Consider the following 13,059-nt stretch of genomic DNA (forward strand, 5'->3'; position numbering starts at 1 on the left):
TTTTCATTTGTCTGTTTTAAGGAAACTTTCAGAAGAAAGAAAGAAAAGCAAATGGTAGCATTCACACATTCATTCCCACATTTGAAAGCAAGAAATGAGCATTAAATGATGCAGTGTAACCTTCTGCATTACWCAGGCAATTACATTTCATCTCATTTCCCCTATCCTAAACTCATTGACTTGTCCATGACTAAAACAGCAGTTCCACATCAACATTCGCTCTTGGTCTAATGTTTGCAAGAGACATTGAATCCACTCATGCTAATGAATGCTCATCATATTAGTGATAATTATCCTCACTTTTTTTTTCTCTTTAAGGCAAAAGCAAWTTTTAAATTTAAATTTGTATGACTTAAACTCCAAGTGTTTTTTTTTGTATCTTTCTTATGTTGGGATAATTGATACTATTTCTTTGCCTGTCTAATGATTCTAATACTCCTTCTATCCTAAACATTTAGTCTTCATGTTCTTTTCTTTGGAAAGAGAAGTTGTATGGARCCACATACTTCTTTATGTATTGTCTTTGGAAATAAATGCAATAGTTTCGAATGTCAAATACCTAAACCCGTGAAGCACTGAACAGCAGACAAGTGTCTTTATTCTCAGTCTCTGAGTTAGAGTGCTTTAAATTGAGTCATAGCTTTAAACCTAGTCAGAACTAAGTACACTGGTGGTTTTATCTGATGCATAGGTGGCACTTTCTGTGTGCTTCTCTCACATCCGTTGCTCTAGTAAACAATCCTAGAGTTGCCTATGTTTGTTTAGCTTGTATTTCTCTGCTGTTTCATAGAAGAGAGGACCTCCTTTCTCAGACTTACTCCAAATACTGGATTCTGGATTTTTTTTCACCAGCATAATGACCTGGGTACATTGTATTGCATTCACCTCTAATGCTTCTTGTTGATAAAGTGAATGGATTCGTCTCCTTTRGTGTCTAAGTATAAGGATTTTTCCCACATTCTTATACCATTTTTGGTTACACTTCTCCAGAGCCTTCARTGTCCTTTACACAATGTGGAACAATACACAACTGATAACTCTGTGCAGAAATTGAGTAACTTCCTTGCTCTGTACATCTTAAAATGCCAAGATCATATTAAATCTTTTCCCTATCTTCTCTTTACTTCCTTTCCCCTCTCTTAGCAAGTTTGAACATAGTTCATAATCCTTTCTAATAGACCCTCTGTGAATTGTTTTCAGTCAGTGCTTTCCAGGATATTTCTCCTTGCTTTCTAAGTGTAACATGCATTCTTTGTTCCTAGACAATAATCTTCTATAGGGCTGGATTCAAATGCAGTGTGTTTGAAAAACCACAGTTCATCAGTTGCTTTTATGTATATCTGTCCTCACTGCTTATAAGATTTCCAGAGTAATGTGACTCGCAGATTTCCTTGGTGGTAATTTTATATTTGTTTAAACTTGTTATGTACAACAGAGGGTCTGCAGCCAGTTCCTGAGAAACTCACTAGGAACTTCACCTCTTTGGTAATAGTTCTTGGTATGGATTTACCAGAGTAGGCTACAAAAGCTGTAATCCTCAAGATAACGTACTAGATGTTTTCACAAAATTATTGACACATTTTTATTAGTATTTGGTTTTTAAAATTGAATTCAAGCTTGAGATTATGCACAGTGACTCTTGATATTTTTATAATTTTCCATTTTAAAATAAAGAACATGTAGTTGAAATACCTTGAAACTTTCATTGTTGTCATCAGGAGATGTGGTTGTATTTCCAGCTATGCAGTAGGATCAGATATGATTTATATTTCTCCATAATCGTGTCAAATCCCACTTTTTCCCCTTTACACTTGTGCTTCCTCCCTGGAATATTTATGTTACATATGTACCCACTGTTGTGGACACTTCTGATGAGTCACTAGAAACCATGAATTCTGATGGCTGAATATTATACTTTAAAAAAATTCAGGATGGATATATATATATATATATGTATATATGTATGTATGTATGTATGTATGTATGTATGTATATTAAAGTGAGAGTAATCAGCTGGCAAAATGATTTGACAAAAGTTGTAGAGACTTTTCTGATATTTAAGGTTCAGTTTCTAATTCAGGAGTTTCACTAAGGATTACCTGTCAGGAGCAACAAATGGTAACTAGATTAAAAATGCCTGCTTTTAGGAAATTTAAACTTTGCAGCAATCTTCATTGCTGTTGGAAAATTTATAGGGGCCTGTGAACTGAAAATTATGACAATTCCTGATAATTCAGAAAGGAATTAATTCAGGCAGTATCTGCCTGTGTTCTGCAGGAAGAGAGAATAGCAGATCACGAAGTTGCCTTCTCTAATCTATAAAGATTCTCATAATTAGAGAATTATCCTTAGCTTTAGAAATCCATATCCAATTCCTTTCTTTGCCTTAGACTTCCTATGTGATGTATTAGTCACTGAGACAAGGATCATTAAAGAAACTTGGGATATATCTGTGATGACAGTCAAGTGTGGATCTAAGTACCAGCTTCTTTGTAAAAGATAGTGAAGTCTGGTGTTTTGCTGGGAAACATGGAGTATTTGTCTGTGCCTGTTCATTGAAGAAGAGATGCTAGAGGGTATTCAGTGGGAAGGMTATTGTCCTAAAAACACATAACTGCACACACCCTTTGACCTCCTTAAGACTTCTGTAAGTGCACAGGAGATATTCCTCAGGCCCTGACAAGACTGGGCACCTTAAGTGGTTGGATTTATTTGCTCAGCAATACCAAGCAGGCATGGTAGTAAAATGACTGGAGTTTCTGCAGTGTGACTTAAGGCTTGACCTTTAGACCAATCCAATTAAAGATAGGACTTGGTTTCCAATCTTTACTTATGGAATTGGAAAACAGAAGCTACAAGCAAAACAAGCAAACTCTAATCCTATATGTATTTAACATAATTCCCTGTAATTACTTCTGCAGCCATCCGCGCTGATTCCCTTAGTCTGTTCTGAGGGATGGATGCAGGGTTTGCCCTGTTCCTGCCAGCTCCTGCAGCTCTGATTCGTCGCTAGCCAACAGGGAGGGGGGAAACAGAGTTTAAAGGGTCTTCTTCTTCCCAGGGGCTACTCCTGTGGACCACCTTCTCAGGTACTGCTCACCATGTCCATCATTTGCATGTCTTCTTGGTATAGAAAAAAGTAGGTTTTCCTTTAGGTTTTCTAAAACTTTCTTCTTATGGCATGGATGAATTGGACTCGCAGGACAGCCAGATACCTTGTGTTTGGTTTGCTTCTGTTCTTCAGCTGTAAAATTAAGACGATCATATCTTGTACTGAAACAGAGCAGTCCATTAAGTAGTATCTGTCCTGCATCTGGCCAGTAGGACATTGGGATCCATCCCAAATTCTTTCCCCTGGGGGAATGTTTTTTTCCAGCTATATTCAATACTGAACAATATAAGTCCTCTTCCTGATGCAGAGAGCTGGGTTCATTACTGCTGCTGCTAAACAGTGGCTGTTGGGGTGTGGAGTGACAGCTATTTTGGGGAGGATTCTGGTACGTGTTTGTAAAGGATGAGAGAATAAATTGACTTGTACTAATTTGGATTTGAGAAAGGAAGAGATGGTGAGATCTCAAAACGTGTGAGATTYCATGACTGATCAAGACTGAACTTTTCATTTAATAGGTACTGAATACTGAGGCAATAAGGTACTGAAATACTGATGCCATGCAACTGAAAGTAACAAAAAAGTGTGACATTTCCTGTCATGGAACGAGTAGGAATAAAGAAAATCAGRTATTTATTTCTTTTTCTACATATTCTAACCATTATTTTACTATCTTTCCATATACTTCTCTCCAGAATGAGTCCTTGAAAAAACCCATTTTCTTTTTTTTACCTCCTTTCTCCATGCTAGCACTTAATGGTGGATAATGTCGCAAACATATACTTATTTGGGTTAAATTATACTGACTAAAGATATTGTTTCAGTACTGAGATTATCTGATGACTTTATCCAGATAGCTACATTCCTTCCTTTCTTCTTTCCTTCTATGTTTATCCAGACAGCTGTGTTCCTTTGATATACAAACACTCTGACTTGATCTAACAGTATTTAGCTGCTTGTATCCTGCAATGTTAGGCATATTGCAATAACTTACTTTTTCTCATTTTTCATGTACCTAATTTTTAACTCTCTGAAGAGAGATTTATGAAGAATATACTGTCTCATCATCCGTAAAACTGGAAAAAAATAATGGGCTATAAACTAGAAAAAACTCCTTAGCACTAATGTTAAATAACTTGACTGTATTGACCGTAGTTAAAATTTTTCGTAGATTAAATCCAAGTTAAATCCAAATAAGTGAGAAGAAAAGCAAGCACAATGAAGGAATTGTATTTGAATGAATCCTAAATTATGAGCAAATCTGGATGTGGAAATGAGAGAGGAAGAAAGGATGTGTGTGGAGACATAAAACCCACAAAATAATCAGTCACAGAATAGTTGGGGTTGGAAGAGACTTATGGAGAAAATCTGGTCCAACCCGTTGCTCAGACAAAGTCTACAGGTTGTCCAGGACCATGTCCAATTGGGTTTTGAATTTCTCCAAACATGGAGACTCCACAACCTGGCCAACCTGTTCCGGGGTTCAAACCACCCTTGCAGTGGAGAAGTGTTTTCTTGTGTTCAGATGGAAATTTCTGTGTTTCCRTTTGTGCCCATTGCCTCTTGTCCTGTCACTGGGCTCTGGTGAGAAGAGTCTGGCCCCATCCTCTAGGTGTTGACTCTGATTTGGAAGTATAGTTTCGAGAGCTAATGCATTCTTAAAATGCATTATACACATATACAAATGCAGGCTATTTTTCTGTTTCTGGGAAACATACGTGACACACCATTTCCAAAATTAATTTCATAATCCTTCTAATGTACATTTTCCAAAAAGGCTTTGTCAACACAGAAGAAATATTTAGAATATGAAAAGCTCAGCCATGAAAAATGTATGCCACCTCTGAACACTTTTCATAACTAGTTGATTTAAAAATATTACCATGTTAAACTATGTTAGCTTAACTATTGTTAAAGATTACTAATGCAAACTGCTTTCTCTGCAATGTTCAAGAAATAAATGCATAAATTTGTGAAGCAAATACTCCCCAGTTACCCAAGAATAATAGGACGTAAAATCCTTCACTCAGGCTGGAGGAACAAGTGCTGCTGGAGATCTGACCTATTATTATCTCCTGAAGTCAACAAACAGCCTACTGCTGGTTTCAAATAAGAGGGCTTTGGATCAGCTCCTGAGAGCTGGCTCGTTTGAAACTGCCACCCTGCAAACAAACGCATTGTTTGTTTGGTTTGTACACAACAGATAYTGGCACTTTATTCTTGGACTAAACAGCAAATTGCAAATTGCAAAACTCGCTTGGCATTTTCAGTAGATCTTGGTTTTACGCTTCAGCCTTACAAAGGCAACCTAACATTGGCGCTAAAAGAAGTTCTTTTGTCTTTCCTGCATGATCTACAATCCTGTACCTACCTGAGAATATGATACTGTACTAACTTTAGTCTTCTATAGATGGTATTCAGACAGAYTGCATCTCTAAATGAAGCTAATTCTCTGTGAGGCTAAAGAAGACATGATTTGGCCCAGTGTACTCTGAAAAGGGCACTCTGAAATACAGAATACTGTTCTCTGAGGGACAAAGACACAGAGCGCTTGTTATGTTTGTATATGATGAAGCATAACTGTTAGATGAGCATTACTTGCCATGGTTGGTGCAGGTTCAACACCAACCAACAGAGAGAAAAGGGCATTTCTCTCAACAGAGAGAAAAGGGCATTTTTAGCTCTACATCTGCACAGGCAGAGACCCCTGTAAATCCATTACAAATGACTATATAAACAAAAAGTACATTAATTTTGGTCGTTAATATTCTTAATCACATAAATTTGAAGAAAGTCTGACACAGCAGAAGTTGGCTCCAAGATGGCAAATCTGGAGGATATCTTTTCTGTCTTTCCCTTTCTCTTCTACTAAAACACGCATGCATGCCCGCCCGCCTGCACACACACAAACACACATGGTCTCTCTGTTCTCTCTCTCACAAATGCTATCTCTCTTACTGTCTCTCTCTCTCTCTCTCTCTCTCTCTCTCTCTGCTTCTGCCTAGAGAGGAAAGTCTTCTGGGGAGTCTGGAGGAGCTGTTATAGGCATCATCACAACAGTGTGGCTACTCTGGCCCCTTGAGCCAATATATGATCCTTTTTCAGTGACTCCGTTAGATTAACTTGGAATATCTCTAAACAAAGCATGAAATGAGGTACTTCTCCATCGTTTAAAAGGTCAAAGAAAACTTCTGTAATGATGTAGACATTGGTCATGCAGAATGTAAAGTATGCACAGATACTGGTTAGTAGGATCACTTGTTGCTAGGATTATTTGTAAGAAATCTGGCTGCATCACTTACTGATACACTAGTCTCCTTTATCATTATCTTGAGTACTAAGAACTTTCTTTCTTTCTTTCTTTTTAGTTCAGAGAGTAGGAAGGAGATGGGATATGGGTCTGGAGTAGGAAAGACTCCACTGTTGAGAGATGTTTTGGTAAGTGTCATTCAGATAATGATCTTTTTTCTGATCTGTTTGACAGTGCTTGTTTGAAATAAGTTAGCTATTTCATTTTCATACTTTCATATTTGTGAGTATGCTCTCAGTGAGACAGGGAAAAGACAGAGAGAAGACAGTGAGCAATTCTCTTCCTATAAAAAAGAACATTTTGCCTTTTAAAAAAATTCTCTAGTGTTAAGGAGGCTGTTAGATCCCTTCTTTCCAATGTAACAATATCACCATCTGAGCTGKGTCCTGTTTTTCCACATTATACTGAGCCCACTTCAGTGACTAAGTAAGATCTGCATATCTGAAGATCCAAGAACAGAGCAACAAAGATGGGGGAAGGCATGCACTGGTGATTGGTGAAGACCGGATCCCATTTTATTCCTTGCCTCAAGGCCTATTCTAAAATCACTAAGCAAGTGAGCATATCAGCAGCTGCATCATATTGAAAGAGGTTCCCAAAATGGTAACAGAGCTCAACACTTAAAGGAATTTTCTTTATTGTGGTTAAAATATGTGTATTTTCCATAAAATATCTTTAATATTGCACATAAGGATATCTTTCTGGAAAAATTAGCAATGCTATCTTCATGAGATACAATCTTGATATATAATATAACCCCCCCCAATATAATAGGATTTTCTTTCAGTTTCTTTCCTTACAGTCCACTGTATACACAGAATTACTGGCTACTTTTCATATGTACTTGTAGAGAAGCTTAGGTGTGTGACCACACCATCTTAGCTATTTCTGTCATTTTTGTCTCTCCTCCATCCGCTTGCTAGCTACATTTGTAGTACTACAGTAAAGATTCAGTAATCCTTGGCTGATACACTTTGAACAACACAGTTCCTATACACAAGCCAAAGGAACAAATCTTGCTCAAGTATCTCTAAAGTATGAGCATCTTTTGGTTCAGACATTGATGGAGRATAAGGTAATGTTGTGAAGAGCAGAATTCTTTTTCAGCTAGCATCCGGTCTGGCCCCGTTCTACAGATGCCACTGGCTTGAGGGATGGGATCAGACTGTGTGCATGCCTGTGTGCGTGTGTGCGTGTGTGCGTGCGTGTGTGTGTGTGTGTGTGCATGCATGTTTATGAGAGCAAGTCTCCTTGAAAGAGCCTGCATGGGCAGCATGGGGAAGAGAAGCAGACACCATGTAACAGCAGATTTTGCTCTGATTCTGCCCAGCCCAGGGTGAGATTCAGAATGACAAAGGAGGGATATTGGGCATCATTTTCTTCTCTCRTATTCCTGTTAGGAATAGAGGACAAATAGATGAGGGGAAAATATACTGAGAAGAAATGAGGGCCTAYTCCTGTGTCAAAGCATACATGGAGAGCATGAGCCCAGCTGGCCCCTTGTTTAACATATATTTTAATCTTGTGACTACGGTGATTTTATTTTCCTCAGGGCCTTGCCACATTTTTCACTTTTTCGCTCACCCTCCAGATGAAGGTGCATATAGGTTTCATTTTGATACTGCCTCCATAATCTTGTTCTTTTTTTTAATTTTTTATGTTGCAGACTGGTCTAATTATACAGCAGATTTGTTGATAATATAGTTTGACTGCTCTGAGTATCGAGGATTCCTCTCCCAACCCTGCCGAATTTGTGTGAGTGGTTTGTCTAGGCAAGGAAATACAAGTAYAAATTTAACAACCAGTACAACGCAAGGAACAATGAGCGAGAGCATGTAGGCATTTGGAAGATACCATCTGTACGATGAAGCATACAGGAACCGCTTTCCACCATAAACCAGTGTGTGTGCAGTACACAAAATCAGTGCCAGATATCCCAGCTTGGACTAGGGGGAAACGAAGGAAAGAAAGAAAAAAAGTGGAGGTTAAAATAGTATATTAAACTTCAGGACAAATTCAATTTACAGTACACAGTAAGCTTTATGGAATGTGCCAAATTTGAGACTAATTTGGGACTGCTGAAGTAAAACATTTACGAATACAAAGGCTCTTTTTAATAAAGCTTCATTCAGATGGACCTAGGTGAAACATCATGTTTGGTCTTTTTCCCGTCAACATCCCTGCTACTTTTTGCTAGCTCACACATACTGCCTAGTGGCTGTCATATATAGGAAAATGCAGAGAAAATGGTGAAAGTCAGCTCAGAGATCCAAGCTTTTTTAATGCTTGAGTGCTAATCCAGCCTGAACTACCATACAGTGCAGGTTCTGGGCCTATGTAAAAAACATTCAGTGACAGTAATCTTTCTTCCCTTCACCTTCCCTTCCAGCCTAGTTCTTGCAGAGACATTGTAGCCTGCACCAACCATCCTCGAATCCAAGGGCTGAGATAATAGTGTTGCTGTAGCAAATTTTAGAATCTGTGGAAACTGCAGATTCCCTTCCTTGTTGTTGAGAGGATTTGTGTGATAAACTGAATTTTCAGACTCATTTTAACGGATTTATCTTGTTACCTCAGTTAACTGAGTTTTCATGTGAGCCAAGGAAATTAGCCCAATAAATGGCCAAAATGTTCTGTGACTTAGTATAATTTAGCAGTTGGTAATTCTACAATGTCTGCTTTCTGTTTGTAATTCAGGAGCTCAGATCTTCCTTATTTTCTGTTGTTATTTAATAATCCCAGTTCTACCATCAGCAGTGCTGAGAGCTGTTTTTTAATTCCCTTTTTAATAGGGAAGCTATATAGCCATGCAGATTTTTTTTTACTGTGTGATGGTAAAAAAGTGCATGCATCACTTTTGGACATACTAATGGACGAGAGTGCTAAGTCACTAGTAAACCTGTCTGTAGTCATAATTTACAAGGGAATAGGAAATTTTCCAGAAGAGGCAGAGAGAAGAAGATTTATAAAAGAATCTTTTTCTTACCTGTACAAATCGAAATTCTCGCCAGTTGACACTGTTGCTGACTGAAGGCAAGGAAGTTATTCCCAGCAGAACAAATAAAAAAAATCCTAAAATTCCCAAAGCCAAATAAGAGTCACTAAGCCAGCCATTTGTGGTAATAAATGGATTTGTTTTGTTGCTAAGTGCCTAAAGAGAAGAAAACCAGGTATATATTAAAGTGAGAGCAGTTCTAGGATCAATAGGCATAAAAAATATCTTTTAAGATAACTGGAAGAAAATTGTTATACTTTAACATCATATCATTATATAAAACATTATATGTAACATTAAAACATTATATAAAATGTTATACATTAACTGTCTTAAAATGAATAAAAAGAACAGACCAGCTGTCTCTTTTTGGAGATTCTTTGTGAATGGCTACTCAAAAAGCAGAAGAGGTATTATATTACTTGTAGGTTCTGTGTCCCATTACCTATAATTCTGTGACACTGCATGTTTCACACTGCTGTAGATCTACTGCTGAGGACACATATGTGATTCTATTTTGTTAAATAAGGTCAGAAAGTCAGAATACATGCCATTCTTAAAGGTATATGCAGAAATAGGGAAATATGTTTCTTTAAATTATTCTGAATTTTTACAGTTCTCCTGCTTATTTGTTATCACATAAACTATGTAGAATGAAGGAGGAAGAGGAGCAAAACTTACCTGGGAAATGGTTCTGCTTTCCACTCTCCATCTTACGTAGTAGCGAATAGGGATAATAAGAGTGTACAAAACATGTAGAAAAGCAAATGCCAAGGCTACTAGTCCAAGTTGTTTTCTACACAGCATCCATTTGTCCAGCCAGTCTGGGAAACGACTGTATTTGGTACCTCTGTACAACTGAATAATTGCAGCAAGTACACCAGGAAGATAGACCAAGGCAAGAAGAATTAGTGCCACTATAGGGCAGATCCGATTTGGAATGGAAATTGCAATAAAAAATGAAAAATCTTTTTTTTCATAAACATAAGGGTAAATTACATCACGAGTCAAAGAGTAGAAGAAGAAGAATGCAGTTAGGCCAAGAGACAGAAGGATGGGGAACTTCCACATTGGAAAGAGCTGCAGAGGGTAATTTTCTATTTCCTGAGCAGCCAAGAGAGATCCATGATCCAATGGTGTGAGACCCAGTGCACGAACAATATCCATCACCATTTGTTTAGCTTTCTTGTCATCTCCACAGACAAACACCTGCAGCCAGAAACAAACAGAAGCTTTGTTTTCACAAACTTTTGTGCCACTCTTCACTGCTGTCCTGTACTGATGTGGAACCTGTGCACAAGCTTCCTAGACTACTCATTGGCTTCCTTGCTAGCCTTAACCTATGGTTATTTCCTGACCAACAGGCCTAAGAACAAAGAATCGAATCCTTTCCTCTGGAGAAGGAGATTGCTTCAAATGGCAAAATTATATCTATAAAAACAACAAACCATAACACACGTAGTACCAGTTTTTGCTTGGAATACTTGGATTTTAACATAACCTTTGAAGATCTTACAAGCTGCCTGAAGCACATGTAGTGACATGAGATTCTGTAAGACTCCTCTAGGTAGGAGCATTGCCACTACTGTGACTCGTAAGGACTCCAGGCAACTGGGCACAGAGATCACTGAAACATCATTGCCCTCTCATGAAAGTAAATATTACTTCTTCCTACCTCTTTTCTGTAGGTGTGCGAGACAATACTCCTTTTGAGGCTGGAAGAAAGGGGGCAATCTCTGCTTTTATTGATCTAATAATGATGAAGGCTTGTGAAGCCTAGACTTGAACGTCCATGGCATTTCCTTTCGCGAAAACCATTCCCGCTCCAATCCAAAGGAAAGTTGAGAATGATTTGAATAGCCAGTTGGCACAGCATGTTGTGCCAGGACACAGCCCCTCGGAGTTTCAGATAGCAAGGCAATCATAAATGATTTTTCTTCAGGTAAAATGTGTGCTGTTACTTTCTATGACCAACTCTGTGTTCATTTGTCTGTGGTCAAGAAGTCAGTTAAAATGGTTTGCACGGGTCGTATTTTTAGACTTCCTTGTTGATGGATGTTGATTTAGAAGATCCCTTCACCTTTCATCTCACTTCTCCTGTTGCTCATACTCATTCTGTTGCCCCATCATATCCCTCTCCTCCTGATTTTTTACTCTCTTAATTTTATTCTTTTAGTATATTCCTCCTCTATCCTTTAACTTTACATTCCAAGTAAACAACTGATGCACCCATCATTTCCTCTGTCCTTTCTGTCTCTCTCTTTCATTATAGCTCTATTTTTTTCTTACCTTGCTTTTTTATCTCTCCCACCACCTTGCTATATTTTGATGATCATCAAAAGGCAAGTTGTCAATATTCCTTATCATGTCATATTAGAGCCCAAAACTTAATTTTAGCTCACATTTAATTTGATTGTCTCAACCATCTCAACCTTACCTGATTCATATATCCCATATGTATGTATGTTTTGTCTATTTGCTAACAAACTGTAAGATACAATGTACTGTAAGCTGCCATTGCTGAGTCTTACCTGTCTGCTTGCATCCAGCGTGCCAGATTGCAAGGCCCAGGCTGACACAGTGTTGAAGGCTTTCACAACCTTAGCGCCTGGGATCAGCTGAGCAAGGTATTCTGCGTTGGACTGAGAATACTGGTTTAGTTTTAAGTTGTTGCTTACATCCACCAACACTTTTCCCTGGAGAGTTTCTGCTAATGGTATAAGGAAGTTGTAATGTTGCCTTGGGATTGCTACAATGATGATGGCAGCTTTCTGTGCAGCCTCTGCATGGCTCAACACCTCTGCATCTTTGGGAATCAGGCTGGATGTCTGCACCTGTCGGCTTCCATACACAACGGAGTAGCCAGACTGAATCATTTTATATCCCAGAGCTCTTCCGAAATCTCCTGTTCCAAATATGCACACTGTCTCTTTTTTGTTGGAAGTGTTAGAAGTCAAAGCCATTACGTTGGAAGGATTTGTATTCATCTATTTTAAAAAAAAGTAATAGGAAAAAATAAGCAAAACATCAGTCTCTTGAAAATGACTTTACCATTGGTTCTGGCTATACAAAATAAACATAAGAGAGTTTTTTCTTGCTTCTTAATCTACTTTATGGACACAGAAAGCTTTGTGAATAGACACTCTCAGAAGATTTCTGTACAGTTTTTAAAAAGAAGTTCATGTTATTCAATTCTTTATCTCTTACAGTATTCTCTATCCATTTAATGGTTTTTAATATTCAGCTGAACTGTTGCTGTTTTTTCCTCTCAAAGGGAAGGAGGGAGGAAAGGATACAGGCGCACAGGCAGCAAGAGTTGCACACACTTTGGAGTCATTTCTGCTTTTTTATGTTACTGAAAAGCATGAAAAAGGAGTGCACTAATCAGATTAGAACCTGGAAGGTCATTTCATAAAATACTTCAAGAAGAAACATTAGAAAAGCTAGCTACAAATTTATGCATTGTCTTCAGTATTTCTGTAATATGACTAGTCAATGCCAGTTTGTTTTATTATTGTTCCCCAAATTCCTGAAGAAAGTCCTATGAAGCATTTGGCTAGTGGAATTAAAATATTTCATGTTGAACATTTATTTTTGATAGTTATGTATTACTCATTGCTCAAAATTCTCTTTGAGGTTTTTATC

At 37.9% G+C, this 13,059-nt stretch overlaps 1 protein-coding gene across 1 annotated transcript; it reads right to left on the bottom strand.

Moving 5' to 3' along the window:
• Positions 1-8,057: 8,057 nt before the first annotated feature.
• STEAP4 (STEAP4 metalloreductase) lies at positions 8,058-12,401 on the bottom strand. The gene is made up of 4 exons (XM_085310575.1): positions 11,946-12,401; positions 10,096-10,623; positions 9,406-9,570; positions 8,058-8,365 (listed from the first exon to the last, which is right to left on the bottom strand). Exons 1-4 carry the CDS (start codon positions 12,399-12,401, stop codon positions 8,096-8,098), a joined length of 1,419 nt encoding a protein of 472 aa, XP_085166701.1. The 3' UTR covers positions 8,058-8,095.
• Between the last annotated feature and the right edge of the window lie 658 nt (positions 12,402-13,059).

The sequence above is a fragment of the Rhea americana genome, unplaced genomic scaffold, assembly GCF_003343005.1.
Source record: "Rhea americana isolate MKP2758 unplaced genomic scaffold, rheAme1 scaffold_32, whole genome shotgun sequence".
NCBI classification, from domain to species: Eukaryota; Metazoa; Chordata; class Aves; order Rheiformes; family Rheidae; genus Rhea; species Rhea americana.